Source organism: Capricornis sumatraensis, chromosome 4, assembly GCF_032405125.1.
Source record: "Capricornis sumatraensis isolate serow.1 chromosome 4, serow.2, whole genome shotgun sequence".
Classification (NCBI taxonomy): domain Eukaryota; kingdom Metazoa; phylum Chordata; class Mammalia; order Artiodactyla; family Bovidae; genus Capricornis; species Capricornis sumatraensis.
Genome location: NC_091072.1, coordinates 12,398,238 through 12,423,810, shown reverse-complemented (window position 1 = coordinate 12,423,810; position 25,573 = coordinate 12,398,238). Strand labels below are relative to the sequence as shown.

At 50.4% G+C, this 25,573-nt stretch overlaps 1 protein-coding gene across 4 annotated transcripts; it reads left to right on the top strand.

The window, feature by feature from the left end:
* The first annotated feature begins 566 nt into the window (after window positions 1-566).
* PLPBP (pyridoxal phosphate binding protein) lies at window positions 567-8,632 on the top strand. 4 transcript variants are annotated; one of them, XM_068971120.1, is made up of 8 exons: window positions 567-682; window positions 2,922-3,029; window positions 3,126-3,155; window positions 3,638-3,713; window positions 4,240-4,374; window positions 6,176-6,318; window positions 6,747-6,845; window positions 7,708-8,632. In XM_068971120.1, the coding sequence occupies exons 1-8, from the start codon at window positions 584-586 to the stop codon at window positions 7,837-7,839; spliced, it is 822 nt and encodes a 273-aa protein (XP_068827221.1). In that variant the 5' UTR covers window positions 567-583; the 3' UTR covers window positions 7,840-8,632. The 4 variants fall into 4 exon arrangements, with proteins under 4 accessions (XP_068827221.1, XP_068827220.1, XP_068827218.1 ...); XM_068971119.1 differs by having other exon boundaries at window positions 3,120-3,155; XM_068971117.1 differs by having other exon boundaries at window positions 3,120-3,155; window positions 6,149-6,318.
* Window positions 8,633-25,573: the final 16,941 nt, after the last annotated feature.

Sequence of the window (25,573 nt, the reverse complement as noted above, 5' to 3'; positions counted from 1 at the left end):
AAAATGTCATGAACGGAGGGGCCTGGTAGGCTACAGTCCACGGGGTCGCAAAGAGCGGACACGACTGAGCGACTTCACTCACTCATTCCAAACATTTAAATTACACATGTGGCTTACAGCGGGCAGCACAGAGTTGAAGGATAACCAGAGGAAAACAGCCATGCATGTAAATCCTGCCGAGTTCTTTAGTAACAGCTTTCTCTCTCTTAACGGTTCCTCCCAAGAATCATCTGAGATAAAAGTCACGTCTCCCCGCTAGAGGAGTAAGACCTTGGTAGCACGCTAGGTTCTCTGCATCCCTCGGGTTCCGCGGGGGCGGCGGGGCGGCGGGCGGCGGCACCCGGAAGGACGCCAGCTGCACCCAAGAGCCTCACACGGCCCCGGCGGCGACCTCCCCAAGATGGCGTCGCTGGGGGCGGGGCTGTCCGCCACACCACCTTCGTCCCACCCCGCGCTGGCGATTGGCTAAAACGACCCGGTGCTTAGTGGTGATTGGGCCTCACGGAAACCCGCGCTGGGCGGGACCGGAAGGGGTCTCTGCCCTGGTTGCGGGGGCCCGGGGCTCCACGTTGGTCCCTGGGGGATGTGGAAAGCTGGCAGCATGTCGGCGGAGCTGGGGATCGGCTTCGCTCTGCGAGCAGTGAACGAGCGCGTGCAGCAGGCGGTGGCGCGGCGGCCGAGGGTGAGGAAGGGGACCGCGCGGGGACTGTGGGCGGCCGCGCCGAGAAAGGGGGACACCTGCGTGGGAACGGGTCGTCAAGGTGACGCAGAGGGGTCTCCTGGAGGGGCGGGACCTGCCCGCTGCCTTAGCATTGGCGCAAGCTGCAGAGCCTCCCCAGAAGGCTAGCGAAGGCTAAGGAGGTCCCCCAGTTCCTGTCAGGTTTTCTGAAGGTTAGCGATCCAAGGAAAATGATCAGTCTAGGCAGCGCGACCATTGTCCATCCCGCTTCGTGGTAGGGGTCAGCAGCCTTGGCAGAGGGGAGAGGGGCCAGGCCTGTATCCAGAGACTGCAGAAGACGCCCACTACAGGAGCGCCCAAAGGAGGCCAGGTCTGCCGGGGATCACGTGTGTGGCAGCGTCTCAGCCGGTAGATTGTTCATAAAGTAAATGTCAGCGCCGCGCCAGCGAAGGAGAGGGTGAATTGACCCGACTTGAGGAGCACCCAGAGCTGCTCTTGCACGTTTGAGGCAGCAGCGAACTGACATCCAATCCCAAGCAGTTTAGGGGGAGATTTTTCCTCCCTTGTTTATATTTAGTCTTCTCTTGGAGTTTGTTTGTTTATTTATTTATTTATTTATTTATTTAGAGGTCAGTACCTGCCTCCCTCAAGTGCAAGTTTTACATTGAATGGTGTGGAGTGAGCCAGGCTTGAATGGAGAGAGATCAAAGTTCTTTGTTCAAGCATTTATGGTGTCAGAGCTCAGAGTGCTGGCCCGGAGACAGAAGACCTGCATTAGCGTAGCCTTTGCTTGGCTCTTAAGTAGATGTTTGCTTCCCTGGTGGCTCAGACGTTAAAGCGTCTGCCTGTAATGCAGGAGACCTGGGTTCGATCCCTGGGTCAGGAAGATCCCCTGGAGAAGGAAATGGCAACCCACTCCAGTATTCTTGCCTGGAGAATCCCATGGACGGAGGAGCCTGGTGGGCTACAGTCCATGGGGTCACAAAGAGGTGGACACGACTAAGTGACTTCACTTCACTTCTTAAGTAGATGTTAACCTTGAAAGAAAGTGAAGTTGCTCAGACCAGTCTGACTCTCTGGGACCCCACGGACTATAGTCCGCCAGGCTCCTCTGTCCATGGAATTTTCCGGGCAAGAATACTGGAATGGATTGCCATTTACTTCTCCAAGGGATCTTCCCAACCCAGGAATCAAACCCCGGTCTCCTTCATTATAGGCGGATGCTTTACCGACTGAGGGAGGGAAGCTTCAGTTTTGCCACTGGTTCATTTCTCTTTTTTTTTCCAATATTTTATTTATTTGGCTGCATCAGGTCTTAGTTGCACCACCCAGGATCTTCGTTGTGGCACGCCCTCTTGTCTCTAGTTGTGACGTCGGTTTAATTGCCCCAAGACATGTGGGATCTTAGTTCCCCTATCAGAGATGGAACTTCCATTGGAAGGCAGATTCTTAACCAGGGACGCCCCTCTGCCACTGGTTCTGCCACATAAATTGCAGAGTTACCCTAAGGCTGCTTCTGAGAGGCGATATTGTAGACAGTATTGATAACTACCCCAGGATCCCAATGAGTTTCCAAAACTGTTGACCTTGGGGTTTTAGGAGCTTTAAGTGGCCTCCCTTCTAGTCAGAGAGTGATGCCTTTTCTTAACTAAGTGATTCTTAAACCTCCAACCTTGCCATGCAAGAGACTCAGCTGAAGAATTTGTTTTAAAGGAAACTCTCAGACTCCATCCTGAGATTAGGACTCCGTGGGTCAGGAGGGGACCCAGATGATACTGGTAATATTGGTTAAAGACCACACTCCTAGGAGATAAAGCTTTTACTTACCTGCCCAGCTCTCCTGAGAGGGAAAGGTGTTCTGCTAGATGTTTTTTTTAATTTAGTTTTTTTACGTGTATTTATTTTTTGGCCATGTAGTACAACATGTGAGATCTAAGTTCCCCGACCAGGGATCAAACCCACGCCCCCTGAAAGCACAGACTCTTAACCCCTGGACCACCAGGGTAGTCCCTTCTGCTCTGCTAGATATTAAGGTGGCTAACATATTAGATTTAGATGCCATGCATACAAAAGACATTTCATCAACGTTATTTGATACTGATAGCCCTACTGTATTGGAAAAGTGGATTTTATCAAATGCCAAGTAAAGATCTCTGCCGATCCATCCTACGGGATGCCCTACAGGACTTATCGGGATAATAAGTCCAAACATTGACTCATCTGGCTCTTTTCCTCTTGGCAGGATCTCCCAGCCATCCAGCCCCGGCTAGTTGCGGTCAGCAAAACCAAACCTGCAGACATGGTGATAGAGGCCTACAGTCACGGGCAACGCACTTTCGGGGAGAACTATGTATGTGAGGGCCCTTTTCCTGCCTGTAAGCTGCCCTCAGAAGAGTCAGATGTGCCAGGCTTCTGACTTACTCTATTTTTCACTCTGTAGGTTCAGGAACTGCTTGAAAAAGCATCAAATCCTCAAGTAAGTAGAATCTGAATTCTTTGTATCTAAATCTTGACTGTTTAGTTGGAACATTAGACCCACCTTGGTAGTTGAGTTTCAGAGCAGGAGGTCAGGCTGATGGTAGAAATGCCTGCATTCGCTGTGAGCCCCAAATATTTATCATCTAGATTTTCTCTCTTAAGACCGTTTTCTTTGTGGCTTTTTGAAGATGATGATTTTAGAAGCTTGCTGTAACCTTGGATCCTTTTGAGATTTGAAAGCTTTAGTCAGTTTCTTCTCAAGGGGAGGTATCTGAAAGAAGGGGAGAGTTGACAGAAACAAGGAAGAGAAACAGAATTCTTCAGTTTTTCTCTAAGTGTCTTTAAGGGCCTGACTGAAGATGCAATAGTGGTTTATCCCTTAGACCAGAAAGGTGAGACAGGAATGTGAGAAGTGTGTGAGCTGGGAAGCCCTCCACAGCCCTCCCTCTGAATTAAACATGACCACCTCTTTCTCTTCAGATTCTGTCTTCGTGTCCTGAAATCAAATGGCACTTCATTGGCCATCTACAGAAACAGAATGTCAACAAACTGATGGGTAAGATAAAACTCTAAGTATGAAGACACAGTTTTTTTCATCATTGTATCACATACAGTCCCTTCTGTGGAAGAGAAAATATTTTAGATTATTCCTCATTTATGCTTTGGGGATTCTTTTGGGAAAGAAATCTTAGTTCTTGATTAAAGGGAAAACATCATGATAAGAACAAAATGAACTCACAGTTGGCTGGGTATTATATACTTGGAAACCTACCCTAGCACATATTATGTATCTTTTGGGCGGTTTTTGAAATAAACGAGAAGGAATTGAAGCCCATAAATTTTTTTGGCTAGCACGGGAAATACTTTTGTCCTTTTCCTTTTTTTTTGTTTGAGGTTCATTTCATTGTGTAATGAACATAATTTCCTTTTTATCTGTTTATTTTTGGCTGTGCTGGGCCTTCGTCGCTGCAGGAGGGGTACTCTTCGTTCTGTTGTACCGGCTTCTCACTGCAGTGGCTTCTGGTGTGGCGTACAGGCTCAGCAGTTACGGCTACTATAACCTCACCTCCCTCTCGTTACAGCTGTCCCCAACCTCTCCATGCTGGAGACGGTCGATTCTGTGAAGCTGGCAGACAGAGTGAACAGTGCGTGGCAGAAAAAAGGTTCCCCCGAAAGGTTAAAGGTTATGGTCCAGATAAACACCAGCGGAGAGGAGAGTAAGTGAGCAGACGGGGGGTGGCAGACTTTTTCCCCTTAGGACATGGTGGAATGCAGGACGGATGGCAGGCCTAAACACCCGATGCAGTAGGTCACAGAAGGAGCTCACAGGGCCGTTAAGTAAGCTGTTGTATGTAGGGTCTTGGTGGCACAAGGACCTCCAAACCAGTCCACATCTAATTCTTTAATGCGTTCTTAGTTTCTGAAGAGGCCGGCAAGGAGACTCAAGAAGGGGCTTGTGTGACTTTGATCCTGAAAATTCCTGCAGGTCACCCTCCCTCCCAAAAGAGACTGTGAATTTACATGTGTAATACTTCTCAAACCTTAAAAAATTGTGTTTCCATTATTGGGAGAAAATCAAACAGAACTCACTGTGGGCACCAGTCAGGGTGCTTGGGTTAGCAGTGTAGCACAGAAATCAGAGCCTGGGCCTGGAACCAGGCAGACCTGGGGTTTGAGCTCCACCACGCTTCAGCGCTGGAACCCTGAGTGACGTGCCTGACCTTCCTACCCTTCCTTTTGCTTACCTGCCAGTGATAGCAGGGCGGTAGTTCCGAGGGTGTTGCGAGGCTTGAATGTGGAGATGGAGGTAAAGCTGTTGGTACAGGACCCTGTGCATCTTACTTGTTAGCTGTTTGCTAAGAATCCGTGTTTACAGACCAGTCGTTTGCTGATAGAGCTTAGGCTGAAGGAACAGGCCTGGGGCCTGGAGTCAGGCTGCTGGGATCCACATCCCAGTTCTGCACTTCCTGGCCCTGTGGCCTCGAGAAAGGCCCTTAGCCTCCCGGAGCCTCAGTCTCCTCTTTTTTTAGAATGGAGAGAGTGAGAGCACTTATTTCACAGAGCTGCTGCATTAAATAAAAAAACTGTAGGGACTTGGCGTGTGTGCCTGGTACGTAAACATTCATTAAATCTTAACAATCAGCATTATCTGTACATGCACCTAGATTATACGTTACTTTATCCTGATAGGTAAACCTGAAACGGATTCCTGATGGAGTCCATTACAGCATTTCTTGATCAATGGCTATCATTTGCCCTAATTAAAGATTGGAGTGTTACTAGCATCTCTCTTTGTTAAATGAGGGAAGGACAGAATCTGTCCTCATACCTGCATAACAAGTAATGTTTTGCCACAGGCTCCTTCTCTGGTTTTTTAATGAACAAGATCAGGTAAATTTTGCGAAGTTCTAATCAAAACTGTATGATATATGCTTCATTTTTATTTTTACAAGTCCACTAATAATGAAACTGTAGAAGTGCCAGATTTTGAAAAATAATTCTCTGGTTAATCTGGCGTTTGGGCAATGTGAGTCTTCTTGGTGTTTTTTTTTTTGTTCTTCTTTTTAAATGTTTTGGCTCCACTGCATACCCAACATGCAGGATCTTAGTTCCCTGACCAGGGATATCAAACCCGATGGCTTCCCGCCCCACCCTCACACTGAAAGCACATAATCTTAACCACTGAACCGCCAGGAAAGTTCCAGATATTTTTTTTTCTTTCTATTTTAAAAAAGCAGTGTTTTGGGTTTGTTTTTTCCCTTTTCCCTCCACTCTATCTGTACTCAGATGCTGAGACAGAATAAAGAGAATCCAGTTTATAGCTCTTCCCTTGAGACACTCAGGACCGGGTCAGAAGGGGAGCAACACAGTCAAAGACACCTCAGTGTAAAGTCACCATTTCAGTCCTGAGGACAAGTTCTCCAAGAAGTCCTCTTGCCTGAGAGTCGCCTCCCCTGTCCTGGGGAAGGATGTTCCTCTGCCTTCCTAGAGCCTCTCGGTCTTCTGTCTTTTGTGAAGGCAAACATGGCCTGCCCCCTGCAGAGACGGCGGCCCTGGTGGAGCACATCAACACCAAGTGCCCCAGACTGGAGTTCGTGGGGCTGATGACCATCGGGAGCTTCGGGCACGATCTTAGTCAAGGACCGAACCCAGACTTCCAGGTACTCGGCCTGGGTGGTGGGCGCTGCTCACGTCCGCTGAGGGTATCGGGGGCTGGCTGCTGCCATCAGCCCCACAGGCTTTCTGGATGCCTCTTATCATGCTACTTCATAACCCGCTTCTTAAACTCCTCATACGGAAAACGGGAACAGGTCCCCCGAGCCCCCACAGACCCTTCACTCGTAGTCTGAACCTGCCTGACACACGGTCTCCAGAGAAAAGGAGCTCCGGCTTCCTCTCCAACAAGTGACAGTTTCTTGAAAGAAGGAGAGTTCACTACAAACCCTTTCAGTGACTTGTGATTTTGACAGGCCTCGAAGCCACGAGGAATAAAGAAGTAGTCTCTGTCAGAGGTGTTGAGATTCAGCTCCTCTCCACCATCCTCGGAGAAGGCAGGGGTAAAACGGCATCACACTTGTCTCCCCATCAGGTGTTGCTGTCCCTGCGGGAGGAGCTGTGCAGGAAGCTGGGCTCCGCCCCTGAGCAGGTGGAGCTGAGCATGGGCATGTCCGTGGACTTCCAGCACGCGGTGAGTGGCTCCCGGGCGCCCTCGGGTGCCTGCAGGACAGGTCCAAAGGCAACGCCTCGCTGTCGCATCAAGGCACACACAGCAGTGTCTCTCACCTATGCTGAAGTCCCCAGCCTCTTCTTTTTTTTCAAATGAACTGTATAGAAATTATAGCTTGACCCCTCATTAAAAACAATAAAAATACCACAACTCAGTTTAATTCCCTAAGTGGGATCTAAAGGAAAATCGAAAGAAACTGCAGCTTTTTAAAAAGGCGTTTCCCTGTGTTCATGCTTGGGCATGGTCATATGACACCAAGTCCTGCTGAAGTGTCTGATCGTACGCATAGATCCCCCAGGATGCAGCAGCTCTGAGCACATACTGATAGATGTGCTGTGTTAGCAACTCACATACACGATCTTCCAGAGCGGAGGCTAATTTGATCAAGTTCCAAGAACCACACTAAAACCTTCCTCTGGATCTATAGTAGTCGCACAATTGGAAGATAGAGTATATTAACATGATGCAAAAATGGTTGGTGTTTCTACATAAAATGGAATTCGATCGTTTGCTCGCTCACTCACAGGGAGGCTTGCTCATCTCTGAAACCCCAGCATGTGAGAAGGGCGTGTGGGCCACAAGACGGCTCTCTGTCACGCTGCTGTGTCCCGCACGGCTGCCACCCCTGTCACCCAGCCCACTAAGTGCCAGTCGCCTTCCTCAGTCTCTGCAGATGCAGAGGGAATCCTTACCTACGTCGTAAACACCCCTTTGGGTGGACCACTGCCCCACAGTCCTTCAGCTGCATTGTCGTATGAGACACAGCTTCAGCATCTGCTGCACCTCATTTTTTTTAACATAGCCCCTCCTTCATCCCCCACAGATTGAAGTGGGATCTACCAACGTCCGCATAGGAAGCACCATTTTTGGAGAGCGAGATTACTCCAAGAAAACAGCCCCGGACAAGCCCACCGCAGAGCTGAAGGCTCCGGAGGTGGCGGCCCAGGCACACTGACCTGAAGCCGGATCCAGGAATCCGGGTCGTCCCACGGGCCCCAAGTCACTGCATCTCCACGCCCTCCTGGGGACCTGGCGAGAGCACGCCCAGTGTGATGTGTGTGGATGGAAAGCGTCTTACTTAGTGTCTGACACAGGAAGCTCGCTGCAAGCAGTGGCTTTGGACTAGATTTGAGAATTCCAGATGTTCCTGCAGATCAGATGCCTAGGCCACGGCCAGGAGTTGAGTTCAAACTTGAACTTTGCCCAACTTCAGGACCCAGCTCGACCTAACCCTGCACACCCACATTGTGGCCAATGTGGCCATCAACCACCCTGTGACCCTGAAAATTACAGGGCAACTACCATGAGCGGGCCTTGGGCCTTCCTACCATCCCCTCCAGAGACAGGACATTGAGCTTTTACCCAGGGCCCTGTGGTGATGAGTCCAATGATACGATTTTTCCCCCACCGCGGTCCTTGCTGTGGTGATTTCATATCAAACACCAGTGGATCTCCAGTAGCTCCCCAGAGATTAAAGATTTCCCCCAAAGCCAGTTCAGGCTCACAGTTTCACAAGACTTGGCTTTGAGGGTCCTACTCCTGGGAGTACTTTTTAGGCGCATTTATAGCTTCCCCTCCCGACGGTATTTATAAGCCAGGATTTTGCAACTCTAGATTGTCAATAGAGTAGCTAGCTCTTCAAAACCCAGAAAGCACAATTCTCGGGCAGTCTCGACAAACAGCTGTAGTCTGGGTCGTTGTTTGTTTTCTAGGTGGGTTTTTCTTATTTATTCAAACCCCAGTCTTTTATTGTATGAAAACTCCCATGATGCTGCTGCCGAATGCAATTTTGTAAAACTGAAACCATTACAATTCCTATACTGTTTCAGTCAAAGCTCTTGTGTGATAATTCAGCATCTATGAAATAAAAGTATGAGTTTAAATTACACCTGTGCTATTACAAAGCAATTAAAAGTTTTATTTTCTACGATCTGGTGTAGTGAGTGAGTCTTAACAGGAGGGGGCATTGGACCCAACTGGAAGCCACGACACCCATCCTGGCATTGCACAGCTTGTGAGGAGGGTGCACCTTAGACCTAAGTTCAGTCACTCAGTCGTGTCCGACTCTGTGACCCCATGGACTGTGGCACGCCAGGCTTCCCTGTCCACCAACTCCCGGAGCTTGCTCAAACTCATGTCCATTGAGTTGGTGATACCATCCAACCATCTCATCCTTTGTCATCCTCTTCTCCTCCTACCCTCAATCTTTCCCAGCATCAGGGTGTTTTCCAGTGAGTCGGTTCTTCTCATCAGGTGGCCAAAGTACTGGAGCTTCAGCTTCAGTGTCAGTCTTTCCAATAAATATTCAGAACTAATTTCCTTTAGGATTGACTGGTTGGATCTCTTTGAAGTTCAAGGGACTCTCAAGAGTTACAGATGCAGCCAAAGCCACACTGCAGAAGAAAGGAGGGATTCTGAAGTTCAAGGCCAAAGCCTTTGACTGTGTAGATCACAATAAACTGGAAAATTCTGAAACAGATGGGAATACCAGACCACCTGACCTGCCTCTTGAGAAACCTCTATGCAGGTCAGGAAGCAACAGTTAGAACTGGACATGGAAAAACTGACAGGTTCCAAACAGGGAAAGGAATACATCAAGGCTGTGTATTGTCACCCTGCTTATTTAACTTCTATGCAGAGTATATCATGAGAAACGCTGGGCTGGAAGAAGCACAAGCTGGAATCAAGATTGCCAGGAGAAATATCAATAACCTCAGATATGCAGATGATACCACCCTTATGGCAGAAAGTGAAGAAGAACTAAAGAGCCTCTTGAAAGTGAAAAAGGAGAGTGAAAAAGTTGGCTTAAAACTCAACATTCAGAAAACTAAGATCATGGCATTCAGTCTCATCACTTCATGGGAAATAGATGGGGAAACAGTGGCTGACTTTATTTTTCTGGGCTCCAAAATCACTGCAGATGGTGATTGCAGCCATGAAATTAAAAGACGCTTACTCCTTGGAAGGAAAGTTATGACCAACCTAGACAGCATATTAAAAAGCAGAGATATTACTTTGCCAACAAAGGTCCATCTGGTCAAGGCTATGGTTTTTCCAGTGGTCATGTATAGATGTGAGAATTGGGCTATAAAGAGAGCTGAGTGCCAAAGAATTGATGATTTTGAACTGTGGTGTTGGAGTAGACTCTTCAGAGTCCCTTGGACTGCAAAGAGATCTAACCAGTCCATCAAGGAGATCAGTCCTGGGTGTTCATTGGAAGGACTGATGCTGAGGCTGAAACTCCAATATTTTGGCCACCTGATGCAGAGAGCTGACTCATTTGAAAAGACCCTGATGTTGGGAGGGATTGGGAGCAGGAGGAGAAGGGGACGACAGAGGATGAGCTGGCGGGATGGCATCACGAACTCAATGGACATGGGTTTGGGTGGACTCAGGGAGTTGGTGATGGACAGGGAGGCCTGGTGTGCCGTGGTTCATGAGTTTGCAAAGAGTTGGACATGACTGAGCAGCTGAACTGAACTGATTACTGTAAGTTCTAAAGGCCAGAAAGTTAAATGTTCACATTTCAGGAATTATGAAGACAAAGAGGTGGCCTCTTGCTGATAAGAGACTCAGAGCTACCTGTAGGTGGCGACATTGGCTAACCTGAGGGGCAAGCATTGGGGTGCCACTGTTGGCAAATTACCCTGGGAGAGACTCATCTAGCATCACCCTGTTTTTAATAAATGTATTTATTTATCGGGAGAATGGTTTCTAATGGAGATTATTTATTTGGCTACGTGGCATGGGGGATTTAGTTCTTTGACCAGGGATTGAACCTGGTCCCCCTGAAAGAAGAGTAGAGTCTCAGCCACTGGACCACCAGAGAAAGTCCCACCCCTTCTCTTTTTCAACTTCATCTGAGAGGGTATATATCTGAGAGAGGGGCCGGGGTCAGGGAGGGCACCCCGCCCACCACACTCACAGTATCTGCCACCTCCCCCTGGCTGCCCTCCGGGGTTCTCCAGTCACCCCTCACCCATTCTTTTTAAGTCAAAACAGAAGCCAGGAAAGACACGGTTTTCCCAAGCGATGTGGCTGACTTCTGCAGAGTCACAAGTTTCTTCCAGATACCTCATTTTTTTGCAAACTCAGCTGAGGGTTCTGAGGGTTCCACGGAAACTTTCGGAGAGACATAGTTGGAACAAGAGACCCCTCAGGCTTGTGCGTGTCTGCAGATCAAGAAAAACTAAGGAGGGGATCCGGGGGGAACCCTGGGTGGCTGATTCAAACCCAGATCACTAAAGGAAACTGAAGTCCAATATGCCCACCGCAGGCCGGGACCTCTTGCAGAGACAGCCAAGTTGTGACTGTCTTGTGTTACGTGGGCCAGGCATGAGTATTCAGATTTCCGTCAAAACCCTGACAGCGTCCACGGGAAGTTTCCTGAGTGACAACCGCACGCCATCCTGGATCACACCCACCCGTGCAGCCTGTCTCTGACGATGCTGCCCAGCCCCTGGACCCTGGTGGGCCTGGTACCCAGCCCCAGAAAGTCTGGACACGCAGAGATCCCCCAGTGAATCCTTCAAGGTTTTGTCTTGGGGAAGTTCCTCACAAATTCACCGCATCTCTTAACAGAGCAACCTCTTAATATTCAAATGGTTCTCCTCCATCCCCTTTTATAATCATTCATGTCACACAAATTACCATCCCTACATCCTCGGATTCTGCCCTCACGGCAGCCAGTAGGGTGATTTAGGCTGCTGGGCAGTGTCCCTTTGTGCATGGGGCACCAAGACCCAGGAAGCTTCTGTGTGCTCCTTCCCTGAGGTCAGAGTGGGTTGGTGGCAGGACAAGAAAGAAACTCAAGACCTTTGATTCCTGGTCCAGAGCTTGATCACCACACCAGCCTGGCCTCCTCTGCTGTCTCAGCCTTTAATAATTAGTGAGCGGCATATCCTTAGATTTATAAGCTTCATTTAGTTTATTATTGTTTTGATTTCTTTGGCTGCACCGCTCAGCTTGTGGGATCTTAGTTCCCCAACCAGGGATCGAACCAATGCCCACAGCAGTGAAAGCTCCAAGTGCTAGCCACAAGGGCCTCCCTAAAAATGTCATATAAAACAAAATTCTTACCATGAAAGAAATGGATGTTTTCCAGCCTGCAGCCATTGTTAAGAACTGACAAGTCTTAATGCAGAACAAATTTTGGAACCCCAAGTAAAGGGGATGGGATGGGAGGGAGGGAGGGAGTGAATTAAACCCAGCCTGATTGGACTCACCCTTTGCTTTCTTTTACCCTGTTTCCCTCACGGAGATGCAAACTGTGTCACAGGCTGCAGGGCTCAGAGTGTGTGGATAGTGCCCTTTAGCCCCCATGGCCAGACAGGCGCTGAATTCTGTTCCCCAAGGCTGGGCCAGGAGGAAGGAGGTCAAGTGGGGCATTCGGAAAATCCAGGACATCCTTGTCCTTGAGATGAGAAGTGTCCCCAAAGCACCGAGGGTGGATGCCTCGCCCCCCTGTTCCTAGAGGGCTTCGATGAGACTAGAAGTGCAGCGGTGCAGTTGAGCTGATCTGTGCTGGGAGCCGTGGCTGTCTTTACCATGAAATCAGTTGAATGCTATTACATCAGCCTCGTGACTAAGGGCGAAAGCATCCAACCGTCCACGAGACAGTTTTTGCTAATCTGCCCTCCCCTCAAGCAGCACGTAGGTAGGGAGACGGTCTCTCTCTTTTTTTTTTTTTCTACCCACTTTGCCTCAACCACACCCAGTTGTACCCGGGTTTATACCCAGTTTGTAGATATCTCAGGCCGCCTGTGGCTGAGTCTTGATTCGCAAGGTCGAGTTCCTCTCTGGAAAAAAAAATCATTTCAGGGTCCCAAAAGGGACCTCAGAGCTGACATTGTCTTCTGTCAGCTCCAACAGAGGGGGCTGACACGGCACACGGTGGGTACGGAGATGGGGTGCAGGGCGACGGTGGGGGGGTACTGTAGGCAACTTTTCTTATATTTAAAAATCAATACACTGTCCAGCTCCTGAGCTTTGAGACCCCAAAGGAGCAGAAGCCATCCTCCTAGTGCTGATGGCCTTCTGGAAGGTTCTCTCCGAGAGCTGGCTGGCTGCGCTCCTGCCTGGAGCTCCCCAGCTTCAGAGCTAGGCTTGACCCAGCTGCCAATCTCCAAAATAAAATAAATGTGTGACCTTATTCACCAGCTGTACCAAAGAAACTAGCGCAAACCAGGGCCAACTTTGAAGCCAAAAAGGGAAGATGAGAAGTTAGGGGAGAGAGAGAGAAAGAACGGGGGTTGGGGGGAGAGCAAAACTTGGCTGGACATGAAAGGTGTCTTGTCTGTCTGTTCCCCATTAGGCTCGATTCTCTTGCAATCTGCAGCCTCGACATAATTCTCTTGACCAGAAACTCTCCGGAGAGATAGTGTCAGAAGGAAAAACAAACAGAATAGCATCTCTGACAGCAAAGTCACTTAAAAAGCTATTGGGGAGTGAAGGGCGGTAGGGAAGAGAAGTCAGCTCCTAGGGGAGGGTGCTCCTCACAGCAGGCCGCCCATGGAGGACCACTCCCCTGGGACAGAGACACAAGAGAGACGGCTGGTGGGCCAGGCGAGGAAGCGAAACCCCAAGTTCTCTGCCCTCCCAGCCTCTCTGACACCTCAAAACCCACCTTGGCTGGCTTTCCCAGCTGTGAACTCAACACAGAACCCCACGGTGCTGGGCTTTTCACAGCCTGCAGTGCATGGAGGGGACTTCAGAAGGATTACCTGAGAAAAAAGTGGGCCCAGTTTGTCCTAACTCCACTTCTTGTTTCTGACTGCTGCCAGCAGCCAAAGGCTGAGAACTATAAGCTGGCAGCCAGCTCCCCAGGCTGCAAGGCCTGTTCGTTCCCCCAACCCCCTTCGACTTGCCTTTGAGCAAAGCGACTTGCCTTTGAGCAAAGCCATCGAGTGTTCCAGGCCCCACCCGCGCCTGCAGGAGCCTAGGGGGGTAGGTTAGGACTTTGGAGTCAGGGAGCAGTTCCGCACTCAAGTTTCTGGGCCAGGGATCCTGTGAGAGGAGAGGGTATTGGAAGAAAGACTAATCAGAAGAAAGTAAGAGCTTTTCCCTGCCTTTCAAACTTGTTTATTGCTAGGATATCTGATTTCAGCGGAGGAAGCCGGCACTGAAGCAAGATTTTTATTGGCCCCAAGCAAGAGGCATTCGGGGTTTGCCTTTGAATTGGTTTCCCCAAACCTGGAAGGACAGAAGCACCCTCACTGCTTTGATGGTACAGCTCTGTCCTTTGGGGGCCCCCAGACTCCCTGTTTTCCTTAGCATCCTCTAAATGCCCCTTGGAGGATGAGGCGGGGAGCGAGCGGGCCCAGAGTGGGAGGTGGCCTCATGGATATTTCAGAGAGGAGAGTAGAAGAGGGGACAAATAATTAAAAAGTTCAGGAATTGGCTCCAGGGCTGCGCTCTCTGCCCCCCTTCCCCCGAGCAGGGACCTGGAGGAGGGAAGGTCTGGTTTGGATGAAAGCTCAGTGTCTCTAGCTGATGGGGCTAGGCGGGCTGCTCGTAGGGCCAGGCCTGATGGTTTCAATGTGTGTGGAAGATAAAGCCAGATCTGCAGAGGCAGGCCCTGCCCACAGCCCTCCTCAGCTGGGCTGGCGAGCTCCGGGGAGGGGGTTTGCCCAGCTGGGCCATAGGCTCCAGGGGCTGCTGCCGACCCCCGCCCCCTCCCTGGACTCCCCATGGACACTTTCCTGCCCAGACAGCAGCTGTTTGGGGGCTGGAGGCCCAGCCCGCCTGATCTACCCTTGGGCACAGGCTTCCTGCCTTTCTCTGGCTTCCCAAAGGGGCATCTCCTCCCCTGGAGAAAGAGGGGGGTACCCCTCCATTTGGGGGCCTCTGGGTGAGCCCAGCCAGCTCACCTTTTACCCTCTCTGCATCTGACAGCTGGCTTTCCCTGGGATTCCCCCTCATCACCCCCCTGCAAACCACAGGTGACAGGAGGGGCCCCGAAACAGAGGGCTCAAAGTGTCTTTGCAGCTTGATCCCTCCACAGGTGGGAGCTTGCTTCTAGGGGTGCCAGGATTCTGGGGTGTGCGCTGATGGTGGAGGGCAGCCCTCTGCCAGGAAAGAGCCTCTGCCCTGGTATGGCCCTCTTCCCAGTCCAGGTTGGGAGCCAGGAGGTCCACAGAGAGCCACCTTTCCCCCCACCCCCCCAGGGGCTCACAGTGTCTCTGTGTCTGTGTGATGGGTTCCTGCCCGCCCCCCAACCCCCCTAGCCCGCTCCCAGAGTGCTCTGCTCACCTGGGACACCCAGGCCCTCTTTGGCAGCCTCCGTGGCGTTTGGCGCTCTGAGCTGAGGCCCGGAGCCTCCTAGGGCAGGAGGTGGAGAGCAGGGAACAGGCCTCTCACTGTGTCCACTGCGAGGAACCCAGGGCCTCAAAAGGGTTTTATGGAGTGAGCTTGGGAACCAGCTCCCAGGGAGAGGAGCTGCAGGCGCAGCAGTAGAGGGACTGCACTGGGGGAGGGGAGCTGTGTGCGTGCACACGTACTCATACACACACAGGCGCACGTGTGGCCACGATGCTTGCTCCAAGACTCTGACACCCGTCTGTCTGGGTCCGAATCCCCAATCTGTTCCCTGCAAGGCCACATTCCTTCGAGCCAGAGACTAAGCACCCGTGGTGCCTCCGTCCCCCCAACCTGTAAATCGGGCCTCATGGTGTCCTTGTGACGTTTAAATGTGATAAAGCCCGTCACGTGCTCTGCACATAGTAAGTGCTCATTGAGTATCAGGGGCCAGCGGTGGACCCAGCCCAGCTCGGCTTTGCAGTCTGCTAGAATCTTTGCAGAGCAATGGGGCGAGCGGAGCGCTGATGGATGGAGCAGGTAACTGCGGAAGTGGGGGGGAATCGAGGCGGGGGGAACTGCCACCTTCCTTCAGAAATGAAACAGGAGCCTCTGAGGCTGAGGAAGGAGACCCTCCAAGAGGCAATTAATGCCCTGAGAGCCCGACCGTCTCCCCCTGGGCGTCTGACACTGAGAGGGTCACGGGGGCCGTGGTAAGGCCACATTCCCCTTCACAAGCCAGCCCAGGACAGACACCCAAGCCTCCCCTTCCAGTTCCCCTAGCTTGAAATGAAAGAGCCGGCTGGAGACTGGGGCGCAAAAACAGCAAAAGCTGCCCAGAATGAAACCAAAACTCCACACCATCTCACAGGAGAGGAAAGGAGAGAGAGAAGCACACAGAAGGGGACCTCCCTGGTGGTTCAGTGGCTAGGACCCCTGGCTCCCAAGGCAGGGGGCCCCGGGTTCAATCCTTGGTCAGGGAATGAAGGGCCCACATGCCAAAGGTCCCACAGACTGCAACGAAGATCTCAGATCTCACGCGCTGCAGTGAAGACCCAAGGCAGCCAAATAAATACTAAAAAAAATAAAAAGAAAGAAAGAAGAGTACAGAGAGGAACAAAGAAGCAGAGAGAAGTGACAAGACAAACACCAAAGGACCAGTTCCAGAGCCCCCTCAACCCCAGCCCCACGGGCCCACCAGGCGCCAAGAGGACAGCTGCTGCCGGGAATCGAGGTTCCACGCAAAACCCAACTTTTCCAGCCAAATAGAAATCTACGGAATTCCCTGGAGGTCCAGTGGTTAGCACAGCCAAGGGCCCCGGGGTTCAATCCCTGGTCAGGGAAGTTAAAAAAAGAAAAAGAAGTCCACTCTGCTGTGTGAGTAAGGACGTTTCTCTGAGATCCCTTGTGACTGGAGGGGCTTCCCACGCGCTGCAGGCAGCGGTAAGTGACCTACGGCAGGGGCGGTGGCGCTGGGAGAGGGTGACAGTGACCCAGAGGATCGGGCTTGGGAATCTAAGGACCGCCTCTAGGAGGGGCCGCTCCAGAAAGCCCGCGGGTTTCCAACCCGCCCCGGAGGCCTCCTTCCCAGGCTGCGTCTACAAAGAGCAGAGAAGTCAAAGGAGGACCAGGTCACAGCCGCCGCTAGGAGCAGGACTGGAAAGAGGCCCTGTCTTGCTTCTCTTTACAAGCTCTTGCGCACTGCTCCACTTCTTCACCATATGCGTGTATTCCTTTGATAAAAATAATTCTTGTAAATAGTGGTGAGGGCTGGAAGCAGGCTTGGCTCTAGACAAATGTTTGAGGTTTGCCTCAACTTGGGCCTCCCTGCCACAGGCTTTGAAGAGGAAGAATCACCCCCCACCCTGCCCAGAGCCCCAGGGGGTGACCCCAGACGCGCCAGGCCAGCCTGGGTCGTCCTCCCCTCCCGCCTGCCAGAATAACGCCGCACCCTCCACCACCAGCCGTCTGCTCCTCTTCTGTTTGCCTCAGCCTCCCTGGGGTAAGACGGGGGGCGGATGTGCGAGCCTCGGCCCTGGGGTGCGGAGACTGACCAGGGACTGACACCCGCCCACCGCAGGGCGCTGGGCGGCCGCTGTGGGAGGGGTGTCCTGAGAGCAGGGCCCACCCAGCGGCTCTGCAAAGCGCCCCAGCACAGCATGGAGAGGCAGGTGGCCAGTGAGCCCTCCCCACCACACACACACTCATACACACCCAGTCACACATGCACACACACATATACTCACACACAGTCATACACACAATCACACACACACATACACACACACAGACATACATACACTCACACACATATACACTCACATGCACTCACAAACACATATACACACACTCAACACACATACACACACACACACACATTCACTCACACATAAACACACACATACACATATACATTCACACACATACACTCACATACACACACATACACACTCACACACACAAACACACTCACACACACACTCAACACATACACACACACATACACACACATTCACTCACACACATACACAGTCACACATACATACACACTTACACTCATACACACACATACACATACACATATATTCACAGTCACACACACACACACCCTGTCACAGACGCACACACATATATACTTACACACTCATACATATAATCTCACACACACACACTCACACAGGCATACATTCACACACACACTCACATGTAGTCACACACACATGTACACACATACACACACTCACACACATACACACACATAAACACACACACATACACACACTCATAGTCACACACACTCAGACACACACATACACTCACACATACACTCACACACACACATTCACACATACACATACACACTCACACTCATTCACACACACATACACACACACTCATTCACATACACACATACACACACATTCACACACATACACACACACGCACTCACACACACACACCCTGTCACACACACACTCACACACTTGTGCCCACACACATACACTCACACGTATTCACGCACACATACACACACACATACATTCACACATACACTCACATACATACACTCACATACATACACACATACATTCACACACACACACATTCACACACATAATAGACACACATATACACACACTTGCACACACATACACACATATACACACTCAGACATACACTCACTCACACACACACACACACTCACACACACTCTTCTGGCCAGAGTTGCTTCTCCCCGCTCTAGGCCCTGAATACTCTGACCCTGGTAGGGCTCCAGGAGGGGTTGCCGGCCTGGGACTGGGCCCCATCCTCTCGGCGCCTCTGAGGAGAAAGGCTGTGGCTGGAGCAGTCCCTGCCTGAGGGTTGGGGAGGAGGATCTAAACAACCCTTACCGGCCACAAGGAGCCCCAGCACCAGGTGGGAAGTGAGAAGTGATGGGCACCAGGAAAGCCCCCCGAACCTTGACCTGCCGAGAGGCCCCCTGGGAAATCCCGAGCAAGAGAGGCGCAGCGTCCCCGAGCTCTGGGGCGCGCAGGAGCTCATGGGGGGCTCGAGGGCTGGCCGGAGAGAGGCAGGAGCAGGAGGGGGCCCTCATCCACCCTCCCTGAGCGCTGCTCCCCACATGTCCTGAGCCCATGGTGCCACGCTCCTCCCTGCCCCAGGCCTGATCATCCTCCAGGCCGCTGAGCTGTCACCTCCTCAGAGGCCTGTCCTGACCCCCTCAGGGTTCTCCGCCCGTGGAGCTCCCGAAGGCCCCCTCCTCTCCCCAGCACTCGTCACGCCCATCCTGGCCTCTCCTAACGGGCCCATCGACTCCATGAGGGCACCAAGCTGGACTCCCCCAGCTCCAAAGAGTGATAGACCCAACGCTTGATTTTCTCCCCAAATCTGACCCTTCCTGAGTCTTCTCCAGTTTCATAAACAGGATTCCATTCTCACAGCCTAAGCCAGACACCTAGGGACCCTCCTGGACAGGTTTTTCTCACTCTGCTCACTGTGTCAGGGATCCCAGTGGATGCACTTTCCACCCACACTCCACCTCCCTCACTACCAAGGACTTCACCCACTGAACTGTCACCCTGACCTCTGAGCGGGTCTCCAGGCCCCGTGGTCCTCCCACCAGAGTCATCCTCCACACAAGAGGCAGAGAGGAGATGTGAAAGTCCATCTCGGATCAGATCATTCCTCTTTTCAAACCTTCTACACTTCTCTTCTTGTTCAGAATAAAATCCAACATTCTTCCCACGACCTTCAACGCCCTATGTGATCTATAACTGAGGTCTAGGATACTATGTCCACCGCCTTCTTGCCCTCCCTCTCACTGCCGGAGGGGCGGCCACGCTGGTCGCTGGCTCTTCTTTGATGGGTCACAGCTGGGGACCTCCCACCATGCTTCCCTGTCCCCCCAAATCCCTGGGCCTCTTCCTTCATTCCTTCAGAATTCTGCTCTAAGATCACCTTGTCAGAGAGGTCTTCCTCACCACTCTTTTTTTAAATTAAAGTACAATTAATGTACAATAGTATATAAGTTACAGGTGTACCATATAGTGATTCACAATTTTAAAGGTTATATTCCTTTCTTGCACGCATGCTCAGTCACTTCAGTCATGCCTGACTCTTTGCCACCCTATGGACAGTGGCCCACCTCCTCTGTCCATGGGATTCTCCAGGCGAGAATACTGGAGTGGGTTGCCATGCCCTCTTTTGCGGGGATCTTCCTGATCCAGGGATCGAACCTGCGTCTTCTGCATCTTCTGCATTGCAGGTACATTCTTTACTGCTGAGCCACCAGGGAAGCCCATATTCCATTTATAGTTGTTACCAAATATTAGCTATCTCCCCTACATTGCATAATATATCCTCAGAGTTTCTTTTATATGTAACTGTTTGTACCTCTTACTCTTCTACCCCTATATTGACCCTCCTGCCTTCCCTCTCCCTACTACTGATAACCACTGATCTGTTCTCTCTGTCTGTGAGTCTGCACCTTTTCTGTTATATTCACTATTTTGTTACATTTTTTAGATTCCACATATAAGTGTGCTGTTGTGTGGTATTTGTCTTTCTCAGTTTGATTTATTTCGCTTAGTATACTTCTCTCCAAGATCACTATGCGGTTACAAGTGGCAAAACTTCCTTCTTTTTTATGACTGAGTAGTGTTCCAGTATATATACCCCTTCTTTATATACTCATCGTTTGATGGACACTGATATTGCTTCCATTCCCCCATTATTATTTCCTTACCCTGTTTAATTTTGCTTCATTGATCTTATCCTCACCCACTAGATTAACATATTCACTGGTTTATTTACATATTATCTGGCTCCCTCTGCTATAACATTACCTCCATGAAACCATGGACTTCATCGTCTATGCACTGACTGCTGTATATTCAGTGCTCAAAACAGTGTCTGGCACATAGTAAACACCCAGTAACTGTTGTTTAAATAATTAAAAACTCAGGAACACTTTGCTGAGCAAGTTAATTAAATGTCTCTTCTATTCATTGGTCACTAAAACAGGCTGGAAATCATAGAAATAAAGAAAATAATAGCCTCTTCTTGGACCTTCTGTTCTAGTGGAAGAGTGAAATAGATAAGCAGTGAACTATAACAGGACAAAACCAAGCAGGTTTCAATAAGAAACACACCAGCCGGCCCTATTGACATTGACTGAGCATGTGAATGTGTCAGGCTGGGGTGTTTTGTTTCGTTTTGTTTTGAATTTACTTTTATTTACTTGGCTGCATTGGGTCTTAGCTGCAGCACATGAGATCCTCAACCTTCCTTGTGGCATGTGGAATCTTTAGTTACAGCATGCAAACTCTTAGTTGTGGCCTATGGATCTGGTTCCCTGGCCAGGGATTGAACCCAGGTCCCCTGCACTGGGAGTATGGAGTCTTAGCCACTGGACCACCAGGGAAGTCCCTGGGGTGTTTTCTGACTCCAGTCAACTCTCCAATTCTCCAACCCCTACTGGGAGTCCTATAATTTCATTCAACTTTGACACTGACTACTTTACACAGACCACACAAGCTAAGGGCTCAGTTCCCCAAGACTGCCTCTGCTTCAGATGTCCTGGGGTGCCCATACTTCTGACCAACTGCCTATAAATCAGAGATTCTCGTGACCCCCTCTTCAAGTTCTATAGTTTGCTAGAACAGCTCACGGAACTCAAGAAAACACTTTATTCACATTTGCTAGTCTATTATAAAGGATACCAGTCATAAGTCTACCTATGGCTGATTCATGTTGATATATGGCAGAAACCAACACAGTATTGTAGAGCAATTACCCTTCAATTAAAAATAAATAAATTTAATTATATATATAAAAAAGGATACAACTCATCACTTCCGCTTCCAGCCAAGTGGAAGCAATTCGTAGGGCAGGGTGTGGGCAAGGGTGTGGGGCATGGAGCTTCCATGCCCATCCTGGGTGGGCTCCCTCCCCCCACCGTGACTGTTCACCAACCCAGAAGCTCTCTGAATCTTATTGTTCAAGCCTTCTTGACCAGCCCCCATCCTGAGGCTAAGAGTATAACCCTTATTAGCATAAACTCAGCTGTGCCAGAGGAATATCAGAAGATACTCCTGTCCCTCAGGAAATGCCAAGGGTTTTAGGAGCTGGGGGTCAGGAATGGGTGGGCATGAAGACCAAATGCAGTACTTCACTGGTGTCCAGTGGTTAAGAATCCACCTGCCAATGCAGGGGACATGGGTCCCATCACTGGTCGGGAAGATCCCACAGGCCGTGGAGTGGGAGCCGCAACAACTGAGTCCACACTCTGGAGCCTGTGCTCTGCATCAAGAGAAGTCACCGCAGCAAGCAGTCCACGCACCACAACCAGAGAATAGACCCCCGCATCTAGATGAAGCCCTCACTCAGCAACAAACGCCCAGCTCAGACAAGAAAATAAAATTCATTCATTAATTTTTTTTAAAGACCAAATCTATTTTTATAGTATATCACACAGGCACCTTTGACAAGTAACTGACATCATCAACACAGCCCTCTGAAGTAAATATTTTTTCACCCCATTGCACAGATGAGAAAACTGAGGCCAAGGCAGATTAAGTCAGTTGCCCAAAGTCTCAAGATCAATAAAATGGAGAGCCTGGGATTTGCATCTAGCTTCACTTTCATGCTCTTAAGCGTGATCATCATGGTGCAGAAACTCATCCATCATTTCACTTAAAGGGTGTGTCAGGTTTTTATGGAGGCAGAGATTATGAGTCCCTCCTGTGGGAGGGTCTAAAGTATACACAGGCACCTCGTAGGGGGCGATGTCCGATCTCTGAAGGGAAGTCCTTAGAGGTCCAGATACTTATCTGGGTAGCTTCCCACAGTTCCTATTCATTCCTCCTGGTTGAGGCATGAGCACTCTGCTATGAACCCTCAGTGTCACAGTTGCAACAGGATGGGCGGCTTAGCAGAGTCCCCACGGGGAAGTTCAGGACAGGAAAGAGAGGACAGAGCTCAGAGGACCACCCCAGAGAGCCTTCCTGGTGGGAAGGTGGGATAAAGGGGTGGTGTTCACGGGCTCTGAGCCTCCATGTCTCTAAATTAATGGCGCCCTGGAAAAAAGTCATGCTGGCATTATCGATCCAATTATGGGCCATGACCTCATCCACTGTTATCCTGGGTCTGTGTTAGGATCCTGCCTCTGGCATGAGAAGGCACAGAGGGAACTGGAAAAACTAACAAATTCAGACATCCCGAGTGGGGCCTCTGACGGCCAGGAGAAGAAACCAGGGCCTGGAACTGGGAGGTGCTGGATATTATGAGCTCTGATTCTGTATGTGTTTATAATCTCTCATAGCCTTTTTTTTTTTTTTTAATTTATATATTTTTATCTTTTGGACAGGCTGCGAGGCATGTGGGATCTTGGTTCCCTGATCAGAGATCAAACCCAAGTCCCCCTGCATGGGCAAATCAGAGTCTTAACCACTGGACTGCCAGGGAAGTCTCTCTCATAGTCTTTAGAGACTATTCTCTTCTAGCCGCGGTGTGGAGCTCCTCAGGAAAGTCTCTGTCTCCCTTGACTCTGCTAGAAGAATAAGGACTGGGGATCCCTGTTCCACCACTAGCTATGGTTTGGGGGGTAGATGTCTGTAAAGGTTCAGCTCAGAGAGAGCCAGAAAATAAAAATGAGACAACCTTAAGCAGAAGTGAGGGGATTTCTTGGGGTGATTACCGAGGGTGCCTTCCTACCCCAGAAATTATAAAGCTCAGTGGTTAAAACTGGACTCTAGGACTTCCCTGGTGGTCCAGTTGTTAAGAATCCACCTGCCGGGACTTCTCTCGTGCTCCAGTGGCTAAGACTCTGAGCTCCCAATGCAGGGGACCCAAGTGCAATCCCTGGTCAGGGAACAAGATCTCACATGCTACCACTAAGACATGGTGCAGCCAAATAAATAAAATTTAAAAAATTATAATTAAAAATAGTTTAAAAGAAAAAAAAAAGAATCCACCTGCCAATGCAGGGGGGCATGGATTTGATCCCTGGTCTGGGAAGATTCCACATGCCATGGGGCAACTAAATTCCTGTGCCACAACTAAAGAGCCCGTGCTCGCGAGCCTTGGAAATGTAACTACTGAAGCGCCAAAAGCTCGTCCTCCACAACAAGAGAAGACACCGCCGCTAGAGAGTGGTCCCCACCTGCTGCGACTAGAGAAAAGCCCACGTGGCAGTGAAGACCCAGCACAGCCAAAACAAGTAGATAAATACATTCATATTTAAAAATCCTGATTTCCATCACTTCCGGGCTGTGTATCCTCGGGTAAGTTTACTATTCAGGGTGCCTCTTCCCCTTTTGTCCATTAAAACACCCATCCTCACCCTGGTATGAGGACAAAATGAGCTAATTCTCATAAAATGTAGTCGCAAGTGCCCGACACATAACAAGCCCTCAGTAAACGCTGGCTGCCCTGTGCTAGCTCTGGTCTGCTCTGAGCTTGGAGGAAGGGGACACGGATCGTGACCCCCCCATCTCCCATTCTCAGCTGCCCCCAGTGGAGGGTCTGGTCAATCGTGGGAGAAGAGCCCCCCCAGCCACTGCCTGACGAAGGGGAATGGATCAGCATTGCGGGTGGAGGCAAGAGAGAGGCTAGCCAAGCAGCTAGCACCCAGCAAAGGCACACTTTTTCTTTTCTTTTTGGACATTTTTTTCCTCTATTTGTTTATTTGGTTGAGTCGGGTCTTCGTGGCAGCACGCAGAATCTTTGTGGCGCCTCACGGACTCTGTCTTTGCAACACTCAGATTTAGTTGCTCCGAAGCACGTTGGATTCTAGTTCCCCTACCAGGGATCAAGCCAGGAAGTCCCGAGGAAAGCTTCTTTAGAGAGGGCTTAGAGGGTGCGAGCCCCAGGGCCCTTAAGGGGAGGGACAGCAATGGTCTAGTAAGTTCAGGTGAGTTACATTTCTGCCCTAGATTGGACTAACATTTTTGATCAGGTCTCCCCCATCCCCACCCCCACCCATTTTATTTCAGGCAGGATTAATTCAGCCTCCTCCCTGTATCACGCTACCTTATCCCGAGTTCACTGAAGAGGTTATCCCACACGATCAGGGCCCAGCTTCCTAACCAGATGTCTTGAGGGTGGGAACTCAGCTTTAGTCATCTTTCTATCCCAAACAAACTTCAACACATGTAGGCAACTCATTCATTCCAGCCTGTATCTCTGAGAACAGATAACCAGGAAGGTTTTTCATGAGGAAAGCTTTGAGCGGCTCAGAGAAAACAGCATGCAGAAAAAGGAAGCGGAGGATAAGTCCCCAACCCTGTCTCTACCGCTCATCCATCACCTTTCTGGATGCGAAGTGAGATCAAAAGGGATAACCAGCAGGATAGGACAGCATTTTGCAAATGTTTCCTCCCCACGCCTCATTCCCACCTGTGAGGAATCACTGCCTCATTAAATGTCATTTGGCCTCGATTCAGCCTCAGAAAGTGGCTGTTGCAGTGGAATTCCTTTCCGGACTTAGAGTGTCTCCGCTGAGCAAAAAAAAAAAAGAAAGAAAGAAATGACAGGAGAGCTGTGTGACCCAGGACTGAGGCGTCCCCTGCTCTCCTCTCTGAGAAGTTCACTGGCCTGGGAACAGGAGGGCCGGGTGGCAGACCTGCCTGTGGGCCGTGGCTCTGTGACGACCCTTCCTAGGAATGCAGGCCTGGCCCCTGCGCCCGCCCTGAGGAGGGCTCCTGCTGGGGGGAGGGGGCCGTCCCCTTCTCCCTTGCTCCATTTGCAATCACTATTTATTTATCTTTGGAAGTTGAAGGAACCAGAGCCTGCAACTGGGAGAGGCTTGTGGAGCCAGAAGAAGTCCGTGTCTGGGCTCAGCGTCTGCCGCCCACACAAGGGAAAGAAACCCTTCCCAGGAAAGGGGGTGGGTG

Bases quoted from the DNA above. Each gene is read 5' to 3' on its own strand.
- PLPBP (XM_068971117.1), top strand. From the start codon at position 584: ATGTGGAAAGCTGGCAGCATGTCGGCGGAGCTGGGGATCGGCTTCGCT. The intron at 3,714-4,239 runs GTAAGATAAAAC...CTCTCGTTACAG, and splicing joins GAATGTCAACAAACTGATGG to CTGTCCCCAACCTCTCCATG. The intron at 4,375-6,148 runs GTAAGTGAGCAG...GCCTTCCTAGAG, and splicing joins AAACACCAGCGGAGAGGAGA to CCTCTCGGTCTTCTGTCTTT.